The sequence below is a fragment of the Thamnophis elegans genome, chromosome 5 (genome assembly GCF_009769535.1).
Source record: "Thamnophis elegans isolate rThaEle1 chromosome 5, rThaEle1.pri, whole genome shotgun sequence".
NCBI lineage: Eukaryota > Metazoa > Chordata > Lepidosauria > Squamata > Colubridae > Thamnophis > Thamnophis elegans.
The window spans coordinates 41518745-41536847 of record NC_045545.1 but is presented as its reverse complement, the minus strand read 5'-3'; the positions used below and the strand labels follow the sequence as shown (position 1 = coordinate 41536847).

General features: G+C 38.2%; 2 protein-coding genes across 5 annotated transcripts in view; one reads left to right on the top strand and one right to left on the bottom strand.

The window, feature by feature from the left end:
• Positions 1-7518: 7518 nt before the first annotated feature.
• On the bottom strand, positions 7519-10666 carry TMEM53 (transmembrane protein 53). Its single transcript, XM_032218250.1, has 3 exons — positions 10545-10666; positions 10116-10231; positions 7519-8948 (listed from the first exon to the last, which is right to left on the bottom strand). The coding sequence occupies exons 1-3, from the start codon at positions 10603-10605 to the stop codon at positions 8286-8288; spliced, it is 840 nt and encodes a 279-aa protein (XP_032074141.1). The 5' UTR covers positions 10606-10666; the 3' UTR covers positions 7519-8285.
• A 39-nt stretch (positions 10667-10705) lies between these two features.
• The window catches only part of ARMH1 (armadillo like helical domain containing 1), a 35488-nt gene continuing 28090 nt past the window's right edge, over positions 10706-18103 (top strand). For 2 of the 4 annotated variants that reach the window (XM_032218793.1, XM_032218791.1), the window contains exon 1: positions 10799-11139. The gene's annotated coding sequence lies outside the window, so the exon portion shown is untranslated. Of the gene's footprint in view, positions 11140-18103 lie in introns of all 4 variants that reach the window. The other 2 variants (XM_032218794.1, XM_032218792.1) reach the window with 2 other exon arrangements.

The following is an 18103-nucleotide window of genomic DNA, read 5'->3' as shown; positions in this document are numbered from 1 at the left end:
TTGTATGAGCTGGAGGACTTTTAACAGGACCTGGATAAAGGCCGACATACCATGACTGCAAATGGCTTAGATGCCTCTAAAAAAGGTCATTTTAGGGAACTTGTTATAAGCATTCTTACTGCAAACCATATTACACCAACCTTAATCCACCTTGAACAAAGAACATGCTCTCTTGGTTTCCTCAAAGGGAGGAAAAGGTAAAAGTAAAAAATCATTACTAAATCCGGAATTCGGAAAGTATTTGTCCAAGGATCAGTCTGTATTGCATGTTAATTGTTGTTTGAACTAAACTGGCTTCAGAAGAGAAATTTATAACCATGTTAAGCTGAGGGAGGCAGTAGCATGGGAAGAATTAAAAAAAAAAGTTTAGAGCAGTGATGGTGATGCCAGGGATTTTAAAAGGCTGGTTAAAGTTGTTGCAGACAAAATTGAAGCCTTGCTCACTCTATCTTAAGTTATGCAGCAATTTCCCTTCTTAATTATATGCTATGTGAAAAAGTGTTTCCTTTTTTAAAAAAAATCTCTTTCCAAGTAGTTTCATGGCCCTTGTGTTTTGAGAGACGGGGCAAAAGTTTACTTTCCGTTTTCTCTATGCATGGTTTTATACATCCTGGTTATAATTGTCTGAAGAATAATTCAGACAATTGTACAATTCAGATTCTTATGGAAGCCAGTCTGCCTATAGGGGTACCCATGACTTCGTAGGCAAACTGGCTTCCATAAGAGTCATCAGTCTGATAATGTTGACATCATTTGAATGATATTGGTGGATAAGGGGTCATACTCATTTTTAATTGCAACTCAAATTAAATGTTAAAGTAAAACACTGAAAACAGTTTAATTGTTAACAATATTAAAAGAAGGAAAATTATTTTCAGCCAGCCAGAAAGTGAGTTTCAGAAGAACACAAATAAAGAAGCAAAATATCACATTCCCAGCTATAGGAGTTCTACCACAGGCCTTGTTTTGGGAAAGACTGTATAGAGAGCAGTCCCATAAAATCTAATGGAAGCGGAAGAGAGGGTGTTCAAGTCAAAATGATTGCAATGCTATTTGTACATCATGTTAGACATGTCTAACACTCCAGAATATAGCAATTTTTTAAACATTTCTATATTAAAATCATGTTCAGCCTTCTGTAGCTCAGTGAAATTTTGGGAAAATTCAAGCAGGATCTAATCAAACTAAAAATATACAACAGTCCAAAGGCATAGAGAAATTGTCATTTTTTTGAAGTTGTTTACTAGCATTTGACTGCTAATTAATTACATTGGACTAACTATGGCTGAGAAGAAGAATAAACTATTGTGCCCAGCTGAAATATAAAGAGGAACTGGCTCAACACGAATTGGGATGTTGTTTCAAAGCTGGCATCAACAAGAACAGAAAGGAAAAATGTGAGTTTATCATATGATTGTTACATCTTAAAATATAGCTCTTAAAGCCAAGATCAATTATGTCAACACACCCATTGTTATGTATGGCATAATTATGTATGGAACAGTTTGAAGACATCTTCTGTTTGCACAGACAGAAGCACAAAATAATGACAGATCATATGGAAATAAGTGATTGTGGTATTCAAGACTGCATAGACATCAGAGCAGAGTGTCATTTATGACCTGGACTCCTGCCCCCAGAACTTGGTTCTCTGTCCTTACATGTCAATGGTACTTCAAGATCTCCAATTGCAGGCGTTTATTTGGTTCTTGGTCTATTGACCCTGAAGCAAAAAGGGCTCAAGGTTAATTCCTTATCAATATTTTATTGTCAGCTCCTTAATCAAAATGAGAGGTTGGAAATAACTAAGGTGTACAGAAAGCAGGATTGGACACTAGACCTTCCAGACCATTAAGAACCGTGTTTTATCATTTTGCCTTGTAGTCAGTTAGGCTGAAGCATTTGGTAAGACATGTCAAGTTTTCCAATAGCTTTTGGTGTTATATTACACACATTTAATGAATTAAAATAAAAGTCAAATAGATGTTTAAGAAAGTTAAAAACTACTTGATATCAAATTGCGCTTTACTGTAATCTTAAAAATCTGGCTTTCATTCCTGTATCTGTTGGGCCTTCCTGGCAAGACACTGACCCTCTTAAGTCAAACCTGCAGTCTGCTTATAAAAGGAAAGAGTATTGACCAACCCGTAAAGTTCTTATGGGACAAAAATAAAGATTGTACTAAAGTGAGTTATGGAAATAGTTACTGACAGTATATATTCAGCAAAGTGATTGAAGGTCCATTAACTATAAGTAGATGATCTTTTCTCCAATACACATTAACAAGCACTATTTCCTTTATACCTGATTTTCCTCAGCTACAAATTATCTTACTTTTCAAAGTTCTTAGATTATGTTCACAAAAGTGTTGGAAGATTTCTATATGAATGACAAAAGTATTCATAATCAACTTTAATCTCCAGTATCACCAGTTCTGATATCCTTTGTACTTAAATCTTTTCCATTTCCTTGTGCAAACTAGAAATCTTGTACAAATTTATGTCAGAACCCTGCCTGAAACAAAAATATTCCCATCAGAAAATTATTTTGATCAATTTCTTATTTCCCATGCACCAAGGAAGCTCTAAAAGACATGTTTCAACAGTAATTTTCTTTAAAGCAACATTAGTGTTTTATAATACTTTTAGCTTGGTTGTTTGCTTGTAGCTGTTTCATTACCCAGCTAGGTAACCTCATCAGATAACCTCATCTGTTAAGTAATTAAATGTCTCCAAGCAAATAACCAAGTTCACAGAACTCCACAGAGTTCAACCCTGAATATTTATGATAGAACATATAAACCTATTACAGAGAAATCCATCCAAAGTAACAATCCTTGATTTCAACCCCAAATGTGACTTTATGACAACTCCAACTGAAAAACAAAAATTCTTACTCTTAAATTGCATGTCAGCAAGACAATTGAAACAACCATTAGCAAACATTCTCTGGTATGTCCAATACACTTGGAACAATTTTATTAATATAATTAATCTTATGTAAGATTATAGGAAACTAATTTTAGTTATCTAAATCGGCTGACTTACCAGGACAAGATATTCAAACCCTTTTATTCCACAGATCCCCAAACTAATATTTTTTTCATTCAACTTTTGGTAAAGAAAAGTTAAAAACTTGGGAGTCACATTACAAAATCTTCAACTTCTGCAAACTTCAGGAACAATAATAACAGGGACAAACTGAATAACAAAGATCTGAGTAGAGTAAATAAGCTTTTTAAAATATCTGCAAAATTATAAAAAATAGCTTCACCCGATGCAGTCATAAATACTATGAAAATAACAATAGCAATAGACTTAGCAATAGCAAACTTAGATTTATATACTGCTCCACAATGCTTTACAATACTCTCTGAGCAGTTTACAAATGTCAGCATATTGCCCTCAACAATCTCGGTCCTCATTTTACCAACCTCGGAATGATGGAAGGCTGAGTCAACTTTGGCTCAGGATCGAACTCTTGGCTGTAGGCAAAGCTAGCCTGCAATACCGCATTCTAACCACTGTATCACAGTGATGTGTGGTGAGGTTGATACCTGGTGAGGCTCAGCAGGGCAGTGGTCGGCCTCGGCGGGGGGGTGGAATTTGTATCGCGGGAGCAACCAAGCGCCCGGGTCTGCAGCAAAGGTGCTTGGTGGCTCCCGCGATGCAAAGTGCCCCGCTGCCCCCCCCCGCTGTCCCGGCCTGCGTCCGCTGCTTCTCCAAGCTCCGCCGCTGGAAGTCCCGGATCGCCTCTGGGGGAAGGCTGAGTGAAAAACGGAGCAAAGCTTCTCTGCGGCCTCCCGGCGCTGCCCAGAGGCTCTTGCAGGAGCACGTGTCAGCGGCCGGCGGCCTGGAGCGGCCCCGGCTGTGAGACAAGGGAGCACTTAAAGTAGCCGCTGCCGCCACCACCGCCCCGCCGGGCGAAGGAGGGGTGGTGGCGGCGGCGGCTGCTTTAAGTGCTCCCTTGTCTCACAGCCGGGGCTGCTACAGGCCGCCGGCCGCTGACACGTGCTCCTGCAAGAGCCTCTGGGCAGCGCCGGGAGGCCGCAGAGAAGCTTCGCTCCGCTTCTCACCCAGCCTTCCCCCAGAGGCGATCCGGGACTTCCAGCAGCGGAGCCTGGAGAAGCAGGCCGGGGCAGCGGGCGGCAGCATCGGGGATGGTGGGGCACTTTGCATCGCGGGAGCCGCCAAGTGCCCAGGTCTGCAGCAAAGAGGCAGCCTCCTCCTTCTCGCCCACTCCTCTCTCCTCTGAAGCACGCCCCGCCCAACGTAAGCGTGCTCAAGAAGACACGATTGGCTGCTTCCAAATCAGGAGGCGGGAGAATTAGTGCCTCTTTTCCATCTGAACTTCTTTGCCTTTTAACTCTTTATTAACTTTTAGAAGGCGAAAAATTCCTTATGGAAAAGAGGCCCCGAGTTCTCTTGCCTCCTGCTTTGGTTAACACTAAGCAGACACCAAGCCACTGTGACCTGGAATCTGGTAGCAACTATCTTGGCTTTAATTATTTAAAAAAAAAAATTTAAATTTCTTTCTTTTTCCTGAGGAGACTGGTGAGGCTCCGCCTCCCTTGCCTCTAGTGACTGCACGTCCCTGCTGTATCATCATAGCTCCTCCTAAAGCCAAGTTTACTCAAGCATACACAGATGATTTACCTGCTCTTTTATCATTCTGATTATCTCATGATGTGAGTTTTTCATGAGTAAAAATTTGCATTTGCAATGAAACTGATGATAGGTTAAATTTAGCAGCTAAGAACACTTCCTGGAATTCTTATATCTAGGTAAATAAAGAAGTAAAAGCAGAACTAAGACCCTTATTTAACTTGACCAAATTATTGCTACTTTTTACATCAGTAAAAAGTATTCCAATTTGTAGAATTTACAAAATAGGACACCATCTGTTAATGAAATTAAATCAGGAATAGAAATTTCTGGTCTACTATAAAGGTTATTTTTGCATTTTATGCTTTTTCAGCTTATTATAATTCCGTTACATTGTGCTTAACTGCAAAAATATTTTCTTACATCCACATTAAAATGAATGATTTATCCAACTAATGAAAAAATAGGTTTATAAACAGACCTCTAATCTCATTTCGAGTTAAAAACTTCCTTGATATCCGGTATCAGAAATAAATATTAGGCAGAAGAACTGTGTGATCTTTTCTGATATCCATCCATTACTTAAACATAGAATACCAGTAATTACCTTTTTACTCAGGAGACCGTCAAAGTAAAGTTGTGCTGCATGGACTCGCAGTAACTCTATTATCTTGTGCCTGCCAAGCGTTTTAGGTTGAATATACAACACTGCTTCAGTTGGAAAAATACAATCCAATATTTAGATGAGCAACCTTTACCTGCTACCATTAAAAAGGCACTATAGTGGAACTCTTTTGCTATTTTGACTAGAGAAGAATCAGTTGATTCCCCCTGCTACCCCACAAATTAGGTATTTTTATAAAAACAAAATACTTTTTTCAGGAAAATATCTAAGAAATAACCAATATAATCACTCCCTTATTGTAAAACTTGCTCTTGGAAAAATTACTGTATGTACAGTAAGTACCTGCTGCCAATCTTTTTACTAAAGTGGCAGACATGACTCTGGCAAAGATATGTCCATATTGGTTGATTCTTTCTGCTTCTACCAAAGCCCAGTTGTAAAATAAGAATAGAAATATGTGCGTATCTACATAGGGCTCCACGTTCTCAGTCTCAGCACTTACTTACATTATATCCTACATAGTGTAAGCTCTGAACAAAGATTAACTTGAAAAAAACTCTCTGGTTATCCAATGCAGTCTAAAATGTGCCTTTAGTTTCCCACATCCCAAGCCTTCTCTCCTCCCAGGTCACTTTGCTAATCATTTCCCTGGTCACTAACTTCCCTGTGACTCCTCCTAGTTGTTTGCTTTCTTGATCTATATCCAACAATCCTTTCTATTTGTCCCCCCCCACTTATCACTACTAGCCTTGTCACCTTTCCCCCCATCCCCTCTATTTCTTCAGTATGAATTTTCCCCTCCTGTCAAACCATTTCTCACCCTGCTGCTGCTTCTCCCAACCCCTGGATAATCCTTGTTACCTCCCTTATTATACTGCCCATCTGTCTCTAGCCACTCTACTCCTACTCCTAAAGAATAAAATAAACAAAATAAAGCATTAACTTGCTATGCAATGGTTGGCAGCCCTCAGAGGTCAGAGTTACACACCTTTACACAAAAAAGTGAAGAAGACAGTATGTATATATTCATTTTTTAGAAATCTCATATTGCAATTTAAATCGTACTAAAAAACAATATTCAGTTCAGATGCCAAGGTAAGCCTCTTTTTATCATATTTTTTTTAACAGAGATATAACACTTAAGGATTTGAACTGCTGATTATCTGGTTATTCACTCTGATTAATTTTGCATTTATTCTTCTAGTCTGATATGATATAATTTATTTTTATTATTTATATTTTAATTTCCTTTGCCAATAAATGGGAAATATTTTTTTAAATATACAAATCTTTAGAGTAAAACAAACTCACTTGAGGCATGCAGTTCATCTAGTTCTAAATTAAAGTGATGTACAGGGGAGGCAGCAGAACTCATCATACGCTTGATCAGTGCTAAAAACAGTCTATACCAATTATACATTATATAATTTGATGTAACAGAAATGCTGATGCAATATAGCACAAGTAGTTTAGGTTCAGTGAAAACTACTTTGAATACATTTATGCAAATCAACTGTATGCAGTAATTTTCAGAATGAGACTGCAATTCTCCACGATTACCAGGAGGTAAGTTTAAACAAAATTAGCATTTAGGACCAAGCTGTTGGGACACTGAATGCAGGAGTAAGTGGTTGAAGTGCACTAATAATCACTATTTTAAAACAAATGAAGCATAAAAATACAAAGAGATCTTCCTATTTTTTTCATATTATTCATCACGGATGTGCATAGACCACCCCACCCCCAAAATCTAAAAAAAACAAAACATAGAAACTAAAATTTATAGAGAACAGCAGTATTTTTGACAATATTGTAGAAAAAGAGACAAAATCTATTATGTTCAGCATAAGCTGCAGGAAATCCATCAAAAAGATAAAGCATGTCCTAATTTACTATGAAAATTCATCCTGCCAGACCTGCAGTTAAGAGTTAAAGAAACAAGATTATAAACCTTTCCATTATTATTCTGGAATCCCATTAATTTCGTTGGGATTACTATACAACTAAGAATTGAGATCTTATTACTATTATTTCCAAGTTATAAAGTTAGTATTACAGAACATTATAGCTCAGCCTCTTACCCTATTGAAACCTTCTAAATGTGTTAGAATTATAATTCCAGTAACCCCCAGAAAGATCATTTTTAATGCACAGATAAACTAAGAACAAACTTCCATAAGTTAATGAATAATGACACAAAAGCATATGCTTAGAAGTAAAGGACATGTGACATTAGAGTATACAAATTGAACAGCCATTTAAACTTGAAAAAAAAGATAGACACCAAGATGAATATCTCCATCATTTAATGTTATTATAGCTACAACAGAATGTCTAGTACTCTAATCAATATTTTCTTGTTATAGCTTTCTCACTCTCATGAACACGTTATAGTAAGTCGCTGTAAAATTACTTTTGCCCACCTATCTACTTAAATAGGACAATAAAGGAACATTATTTGCCACTTTTCAAACTACTATTATTGAATCTGAGTTAGATTTCTGAAAGGGTATGCATCTACGGATAAGGCAATTACAACATTGTTTTAATTTGTGCATGCAGTTTATGCCATACCTCTTAAAAGAGATCTGCACTAAATGGAGCAGATTCATCCTTTTAATTTTATTTTGTATCATACACACTTCAATGGACAATAAATTCCTATTTGTACAATCCAACTTCACAGTATTTCTTCCAGGTACAAGAAAAATCTGAGATGAAAATGACAAAAAAAAGAGATACAGCAAAGGAAGAAGCTAATAAAAGGAGAATTAAATAGGCGCAGTGCTGTTTATATGCTACAGCTCCACATAATCACACTGAACATGGTAATTAGGCAAGGATAAACTTAGGAAACTTTACTTCCATGTATCTCAGAAAGACTCCAATATCTGGTCTGGAAATTAAGTTAAATGAGCAAATATGTGCAAACAAGTTAATATCAGATTCTCAGAAAATCTTCAAACCCTTGGCAAATTACAGAAGCAGCAGTATTATTTAATATATAAAGTCAATCAAGAGACGAGGTATATGCTGATATCTTTAGAGTGCCCAAACTAGTGAGAAGTGCTTTCAATGCAACTGTGCATAAAGGAGATGCAGTGAGTAGCATAGGAGGTAGGATATGCTCGTAGATGGCTAACATGATCAGAATGTACAAAGTTGACCATCTTAACAAGGACCCGATGCTGTCGTCGAGCCTGGACCATGTTCTCGATGTCACTTGCTAGAATGACAGAATCAGCTTTGGAATACAAATAGAGCTCAGGCCATTTAGAAGGTTGGTTCAACATTGCTTCATAATGGCTTTCATGTATAAAGCGGGTCATAGGATACAACACAATCCGCAATGTCACTACCAGCAATGCAAATGACAGTAGAAGAAAGTACTTTATGCACATATTGTATGATGCTAAGACAACTGAGAGAGCACGAACCCCACCCCTCAAGTTCTTCTTGCCAGGTGCACTATCAAAAACAGTTCCCACTACCCTCAGATGCTGGAATTGCTGCTGAGTGTGAAGAAGTTCCACAATGTAACGATAGAGCATGAACCCGCCATTGCTGAAGACATGAAAGAGTAGAGGCTTCGTCTCCACTTTGTAATCAAAAAGAAGCTCCAATAGTTTTGTAGCCAGTGTCTGCATGGATTTTATACCCAAGGATTCTGAAAAGAACACATGTCTCCATGGCGCTGTATACCGGATCACTACACATCCCTGTGAGGAATACACATGTTTTACTGTGAGTTTATAATTTCCTTTTTTTTTTTAATGACAAAATGTGTTAACAGGACTCATATTTAGTAGAATTAAGTATTACTATTTTCAGTGTCAGTAATTCAAGCAAGTAGTCATAGCTTATAGCTTAATCTATCGCTGTGTTGTTAACATAGTAGACAATCATTCAGATAGCACAGGATCGAAATGTCAAACCAGGAGTGGGAAATTCAGGTTATTCTTCACCTCAGATACAAAAGTTAACTGAGTTGTCTTGAACGAGTCAATCTTTCTCACCCTCTCTTCCCTCACAGAAAAATAAGATGAAGAGTTCTATATGTGCTGCTTTGAGCTACTGAATAAAATGCAGGATATGTACCATATTTTTTGGAGTATAAGATGTACCGGAGTATAAGATGCACCAAGATTTTGAAGAGATAATTTTTTTAAAAAAAGGTTTTACACTCTGCAGACCTTCCAAACCCTCTGTACGCCTCATTTTCTGTGAAAAACGGGGCATGCAGATAGTTTGAGAGGCCTGCAAAGTGCTCCTGGGGACTTGGGTGTGTGTGTGCAAAAAAGAGCAAAAAACGGGCCATTTTTCACTCGTTTTTGCCCTCCCCAGCCCCCAGGAGCACTTTGCAGACCTCCCAAACCCTCTGCACATCCATTTTTGTGAAGGGTTTCGGGAGGCCTAAAATGCTGTATTCAGTGTATAAGACTCACCCAGATTTTCACCCTCTTTTTGGGGGGGGGAAAGGTGCATCTTATACTCCGAAAAATACGGTACCTACCTATGTTGGTGGTAAAAAGCTGGACTAATGACAGCTCCCCTTGCCTATGCCTGTTGCAGTGCCTCTGCAGTCACATGATCAAAATTTGGGTACTTACAGTCACAGAGGTGCTTCAACTACCCTCCCAGCATCTCTCCCTAGGTTAAATTCCAGCTTAGATTTTTTTTTTTTTTTTACATAGAATTTTCATGGAGAAACTGATTTCTCGTTTGATACTTTAAAAATTCTGAATAGGTCTTTTATGGGAAAAGTGAAGATGCTACACCTGGTATTGTTTTTTTTCCTTGTCGATTTCTGAATAGGCCAAGAATGGTTCTTTCATTTACAGATAGCAATTGTAAGATGAATTTATATAGGAAAAAATAATATTCACCTTCTGTTGATAGATGGCGCTGTATTTCTCTAGATACCTGTCCTTGCAGCCGGCCCATCCAAGCATTATCACCACCACCGGAGGATTTATTTTGTCTCCTTTTTCCAAATAAGTTTCTGAAAATTAAAAAAATAAATTAAAAAAAATAAAATCTGCATCTTGACAAAAAAATAATCCTAGCCCTAGGGCTCCAAAAAGGATGCAGGTGCATGTCAATATCGGTGGCCAAATACCAACTACCTCGTAGTTGCATTGACCTTTTTTTCCCCCTGATAAGTTCATACACCCAAAGGTTAAAAGCATCTGAGCGCTGGGAAGAGATTCCAGACACGTGTGTCGATGAAACCCACCTTGGCTCTCATTACGACCCACGTCCATTTCCCCTCACCGATTCTCTGCCAGCCAATTCCTTCCAGCTCATTCACTCACCTGCACTTCGTTCCAAGGGAAAATCCACCACGCAGCCCAACTCTCTTGCCCGCCTCCCCATTGCTGCACCGGCGTTCGCAACCGCCGCTTCCGTCGTGTTCCTCCTCCCCGCTCCGTTTCCACCTGCCCCCACTCCCCGTCCCGGAAATGCCCGACTTTTTTGTCCACCCAAACAGGAAGGATGGCCGAGCGCGCGCGACAATTCTACCGCGTTCTCCCTTAGCAACTTCGCGGCCCTAGCAACCGAGTCCCCGCTCGCCACCCCCACCCCCCGCAAGAAGAATAGCGGCTTGAGGCCGCTCGGATACGTCGTTGCCCCCGAAGGGCATCCCGACCGGAAAAAGTGCGCAGCCGAGGCTTGGATACTTTACTATATACGCCGGGGATATATATGCGTGGTACGGGGAACTTTTATCTGAGGAAAAGCGAAGCGAGACGATAGTAAAACTAGGGGTCCTCAAAAGCGGAAGACGGAAAGAGACGGCGGGGGGGGGATGCGGACTGGAGAGCACTGGATGCCGTCTACAATAGCCTGAAGCCGAGCGAGCTTTGGGGAGGCTGTTTAGGCGGCTCTGAAGCAATGGGAGCTTTTACAGTAAGGAAGCTTTTACAGTAAGGTTATATTTTTTGCACTTCACGGCTGATCTCTGAGGAAGAAAGAAGGGAAGAGGAGCAAAAGAGAATGAAAATTGCAAGTGTTGCTCCCTTGAAAACGAGGTTTTGTTTTTGCACTTTTACTGTGTGTGTGTGTGTGCGTACGCCCGCCCGCGCACGCACACCCACAAAAAAAAACACAGTAGTTTTTTTAAAAACAGATTAACGGAAGGGATCCTGTACTGTAGATGAGGGGTCTCCAACCTTAGCAACTTTAAGCCTGGCGGACTTACTCCCAGAATTCTCCAGCCAGTCGGCTGGGGTATTTGGGAGTTGAAGTCCGCCAGGCTTAAAGTTGCCGAGGTTGGAGACCCCTGCTGTAGGTGATCTAGTCCAACCCCCCCCCCCCCGCCCAAGCAGGCAACCCTACCTACACCACCTCTGACAAATGGCAGTCCAACCTCTTCTTAACAGTGTACTGTGCCCCTAACAACTGCATGGTAGAATAATTCCCAGACATGAAGGCAAGAAGGGGCTTACTGTTAGACAGCTGGGGTCAGTTTTCCGCCCAAGGTTTAGCAAAAAAAACAACAACCTGTGAATATTGTTGTTGTTTTCCTTATTGTACAAGAAATCCAGCTAAGTGATAAAGAGCACAAAGACAATTGTAGCTCAAAATGCTAAAAGGGCTGCTCTTGATTTGACATGCAGAAGGGTTTTCAAAAAATTTCAGAGATGCAGAACACTGAGAAGTCAATAGATTGATAAATAAAGGGCAGAAGGCAGCAGTAAAGCTTTTATACAGGTAGTCCTCAACATACGACCAAAATTGACCCCAAAATTTATGTTGTTAAACATGAAATTTATTAAGTGAGTTTTGCTCCATTTTACGAGTTTTCTTCCCACATTTGCTAAGTGAATCATTGCTGTTGTTAAATTAGTAACACAGTTGTTAAGTGAATCTGGTCCCCCCCATTTACTTTCCTTGTCAGAAGATTGCAAAAGATGATCGCATGACCCCAGGACACTGCAACCATCGTAAATGTGAGTCAGTTATCAAGCATATGAATGTAAGTTTAATGTGTGGCTAAAGGAGTGGTGTAAAAAGGAAAGCTTTGGTTTTATTAGTCATGATGTCTGCAGCTGGTCCAATGAAAAACTGTACAAAAGAGATGGTTTGCACCCATCCAAGAAAGGGACTGAGTTACTTGGCATTAAATTCACAGATTTTCTGGATAAACATTTAAACTGAACAGCAGGGACAGAGAATTAATTGATACAGAACATTTCTGTCCCCAGCAATCTAAAATTCACAGGGTTATCAGTGCATATAACATAGATGTTTGTGCGGGTAAGATTATCAGTCCTGCTGTCAAGCAAAACCAAGCATTTAATAGTGAGTGCCATACCATGTGCATGAATCATACAAGTGGCAAGAAAATAGGGGCAAGTCAGGCATAACACAGGTTATGTAGACAGTAAACACAGGGTCAATCAAAATTGACTCAAATGTCTATACACCAATGCACAGAGTATGAGGAATAAACAGTGAATTAGAAATTCAAGTAAATGAGGGCAAATATGATATTGTTGCCATTACAAAAACTTGGTGGGATGAAACCCACAAATGGAACATACAGCTAGAAGGATTTAAATTATTTAAAAGAAATAGACCAAATAAAAGAGGAGGTGGAGTTGCACTATATATAAGAAATAACTACATCTCTACAGAAATAGAACACAACAATGATGAGAACTATCTTGAATGCATTTGGGTCAATATTAAAGATTGCCGGGGGAGGAGAGAATGACATTGCCATAGGTCTCCACTACAGGCCATCCAACCAATCAGAGGAAGTAGATGAACTTTTTGCTAGTCAGCTAACTAAGGTATGTAGGAAGCACATCACAATAGTAATGGGGGATTTTAACTACCCTGACATCAACTGGGAAACAAACTGCACCAAGTGGAAGATCCAACAGGTTCCTAACAAACCTAGCAGACAACTTTGTTTCCCAAAAAGTAGAGAAGGGAACAAGGGGATCAGCCATATTGAACTTCACTAACAGAGGAAATGATAGAAGGTGTTGAAGCCACAGGAACCCTGGGGGCAAGTGACCATGCAATATTGGAATTCAACATTATGCAAACACAAGTAGTAGAACAAAGTCAAACTAGAGTCTTGGACTTTAACAGAGCTAATTTCAATAAACTTAGAGAGAGCTTGGGAAGAATTCCATGGATGAGACTCCTCAAGGGGAAAACAACTCAAGAAGCTTGGGAAATTTTGAAAAATGAGATTACAAAAGCCCAGTCTAGCACAATACCAATGAAGAAGAAAAATAACAGCTCCCAAAAGAAACCAGCATGGCTGCATAAAGAACTCTCTGACAAATTGAAAGACAAAAAAGGTAAATATAAAAAGTGGAAAGAGGGGGACATAACTAAGGCAGAATATCAGCAAATAGCCCCAGCCTGTAAAGATGAAGTGAGGAAAGCTAAGGCTCAATGAAGAAAGGCTTGCCACAAAAGTAAAAAATAAAAAAAGCTTCCAACATGTTAAAAACAAGAAAAAGGTTAAGGAAACAATTGGTGCATTGCTGGGAGAAAGTGGCAAGAAGGTGACAAGCAACAGAGAAAGCAGAACTATTTAACTCATTTTTTGCATCTGTCTTTACACAAAGGGATAAAACAGTCCAACCTATCAAAAACAGCACCACAAAAATCAGATTAGGAACACAAGTTGAAATAGAGAAGAAAATGATAAGTGAGTACCTGTCTATCCTAGATGAGTTCAAATCACCAGGACCGAATGGATTACACCCCAGTGTTCTGAAGGAACTGGCAGACGAGATCTCAGAACCACTAAACTATATCTGCCAGAGATCCTGGAGCACCAGGGAACTGCCAGAGGACTGGAAAAGAGTTGATGTGGTTCAAAAAAGGAAAAAAAATAGATCCAGGAAACTACAGACTTATCAGCCTGACCACAATACCAGGAAAGATTCTGGAAAAGATAAGCAACGAATTAGCGAACACCTAGAAGTAAACAAAGTAATAGCCAAAAGCCAACATGGGTTTGTCAATAACAGATCATGCCAGACTAATCTTATGGCATTTTTCAACAAAGTGACAAAATTAGTGGACCAGAGGAATGCCGTCGATATAGTTTACTTGGACTTCAGTAAGGCATTTGATAAGGTAGACAATAACCTACTACTAGATAAAGTAGAAGAATGTGGTTAGACAGAATCACCACCAGATGGATTTGTAACTGGCTGACTGACTGTGTAGTCCTCAATGGAACTGCATCTACATGGTGGGAAGTATGCAGTGGAGTACCCCAAGGCTCTGTTTTAGGCCCAGTACTCTTCAACATCTTCATCAATGATTTGGATGAGGGAATAAATGGGGAACTCATCAAATTTGCAGATGACACTAAGCTGGCAGGAATAGCCAACACTCCAGAACATAGGCTTAAGATACAGAAGGATCTTGACAAACTTGAACATTGGGCACTATCTAATAAAATGAAATTCAATAGTGAAAACCATTTTGGCAAGAAAAACAAAATGCACAGGTATTTCAGTGTATCTGAAATATTGAGCAATATACAGTATAGGTGGTATCTTGCTCAATAGTAGTAACTGTGAGAGGGATCTTGGAGTCCTAGTGGACAACCATTTAAATACGAGCCAGCAGTGTGCAGCAGCTGCCAAAAAAGCCAACACAGTTCTAGGCTACATAAACAGAGGGATAGAATCAAGATCACGTGAAGTGTTAATACCACTTTATAATTCCTTGATTCAGTTTTGGTCACCACGATGTAAAAAAGATGTGAAGACTCTAGAAAGAGCGCAGTGAAGAGCAACAAAGAGGATTAGGGGACTGGAGGCAAGAACATATGAGGCACGGTTGCAGGAACTGGGTATGTCTAGTTTAATGAACAGAAGGACTAGAGGAGACATGATAGCAGTGTTCCAATATCTCAGGAGTTGCCACAAAGAAGAGGGAGTCAAACTATTCTCCAAGGCACCTGAGAGTAGAACAAGAAGCAATGGGTGAAAACTAATAAAGGAGACAAGCAAGTTAGAACTGAGGAGAAATTTCCTGACAGTTAGAACAATCAATCAATGGAACAACTTGCCTCCAGAAGTTGTGAATGTCCCAAGACTGGAAGTCTTTAAGAAGTTGTTGGATAGCCATTTGTCTGAAACAGTATAGGGTTTCCTGCCTAGGCAGGGGGTTGGACTAGAAGACCTCCAAGGTCCCTTCCAACTCTGCTATTGTATTTGTATTTGTAAATCACATGATCATGGGGATGCTTCAATGGTGATAAGTGTGAAAAACAAGCATAAGTCACTTTTTTCAGTCCCATTGTAATTTCGAATGTTCACTAAGTGAACTGTTGTAAGTCGAGGACTATCTGTATATTGTTTCCAGGAAAATATATCTATAAAGCCACAAACTGTTCATTGCTGTAGTTTTCTGTTAACAATTGTTAACTGTTTCTAGCTGTTGCTCTCAATGAGCATTCTAGTTAATAGATTAGTAAAGTTAAATCTAAATTGCTCTTTTTTGCTGGTAGTACTCAGCTTTTCTAAGGATGTATTGTGCTGTAATCCTTGCCCTCTGGGCTCAATTATCTAAAATGTTGTTGCATTGTTAAGGCTCAAGTCAACTTGAACAAATAAGACCTGAAGCAGCCAATTAGTTTTCAAAGAATAAACTACATTAAAAAAAATGTGTGGTTGCCAACAGTATTTAAGGCTGTTGCATATTCTTGAGTTTAAAAAGATGAAACAGAAATGTTTGATCCATATTATACATAATTAAAATAAATGCATATGTTTGGAATAGCTATTTTTTCTTGCAGAACATTGAAGTGAGATGAATTTTATCATATTTCCATTTTTTGTACTTATCCTTTTTGTCTTTCAGTTTATCAGAGAGATGTTTGTGCAACCAAACCAGTTCTTGGATTTCTTAGTTTTTCCCCCCAATGGTATTGTGTAAATTTTAAATTGTTAGATTCCATTAAACATCTAGCAAAAGGGTTTATTTGGACAAAATAAGAACCCAAACATGAATAAATATATCATGGATAGATCAATTAGGACAACGTGCTAAACAGTTGTGTATAATATTTTTCGCAGTTGAATCATTTGGCATGGTTGCCAGAAATTAATAATCAAGAAAAGATGACAAACAAAAGGATACTGATCACCAACTGAAAGTTATATTTTAGAGCTTCTTGCCTTTAAGAGTTATATAATACCTCCAATTTTCAAGTTTAATTATGGTATTAATGGAAAGACTACTTGATTCTTTTAACCAACTTAATACTTTAGTACAGTGTTTCCCAAACTTTTGACATATGTGTACCCCTTCTATAATTTTCGTAATGCTGAGTACCCCTCATAAAAAACATATGCTTTAATAAAAATCAAAATATATTTATTTATTTATTTATTGGTACATATGCAAAATAAATGAAAGTTATATTATAAAGAACATTTATTTGATTCAATGAGAAGGATGAAATTGTTTATGTTGAGATGACAGATCATCATAATTTGGTTCCCTGGTTGTTAATTTTAATCTGAGATGCGGTTCCTCGTCCAATAGTCTGTTCCTTTTTTTCAACTTAATGTCTACAAATGCAGAAAAAGCAACTTCGCATAAATATGAAGTTGAAAAAGGCAAGATGTATTTCAGGACTTTTTCTGTTAAAACCGGATACAACACATACCCCCACCAAACTCTTCCCATACCCCTGGGGGTACGCGTACCACACTTTGGGAAACACTGCTTTAGTAAGACAAAAAATATCCCAAGTCTCAGCTGAATATAAAAAAGTAATGTTTATGTTAATTGTCATGTGGAATAAATAGGCAGCCTTCAAGAATCAATATATTTTAGACATTATTCAAATAACTACAAATAATAATATTTGGAGAATTATACAGAAAAGTTTGAAAAAGAGATCTAATGAATTCAGGTTATAGTCCGGTAATATATAGAAGTGTAGTTCCGAAATGTTATTTATCTAAAAATAAATAGTAGATGTGCTATGAAAAGAGAATTGTATAAGAAAATAGCCTACAGTACTGTTATCTTACTCTGGCTATAGTCTCCATATCTCATTTCTTGTTAGCTAAATTAGAAAATGTAGTTAATGGAGGGATTTAAGCAATAGGGTAACATTTTATTAAATTTGCTAGAGCTGTTTCTGGGAAGACAGCCTAATTAAAATTAATAGAATTGCTGGTTTCTATTTCCTAAGGTTCTGAAATTATGACTGTTAAGCATTAAGATGAACAATATATTTTTCAGCTAGTTGGATGTCATTAAAAAAACCAAATCTAGTAAGAAGAAAATGGTCCATAGCACTGGCTGATACAGTCTGACATATGCAATAATTAACCAATTTAACCTATTGGCTTGGAGTTCCCAAAGGCTAAAATTATCATACTGAATTTATGATTATTTGATCATTTTGTTCAGAATATACTATTTCTCATCATTTGGTTTCCTATTCACAGTGTGGGTGAAATCCAGTGTAGAATCAGGAGAAATCTATCTTGTGCAAAGGGACTTTATTTATTCGTTATTTCTTTTCTATCATTATTAAATGATTCTATTGCCTCTCCAAAACCGTTCCTTCACTAACTGTCTGAAGGCAGACATAAGGGCCGTGAAAGTTAAAAGATAGAAAGGAATTAAATTTCACTTTCCAATCTCTTTAGTGGAAGAAGTGGAAGTTGAACTCTAACTACATATTATGTATTATGTGGTATTAATTATTATCAATAATAATGGAGTCTTAAATTGATACTTTTAGAGCTCTTATAAATATTTATAATATATTTATTTCAGTTTGGAGTAGATTTCTTTAGAATAGATTCTATACCTAGAATCTACTACTTTTTTATCTTCTGATTGTTTATCCTTATGTTGAATA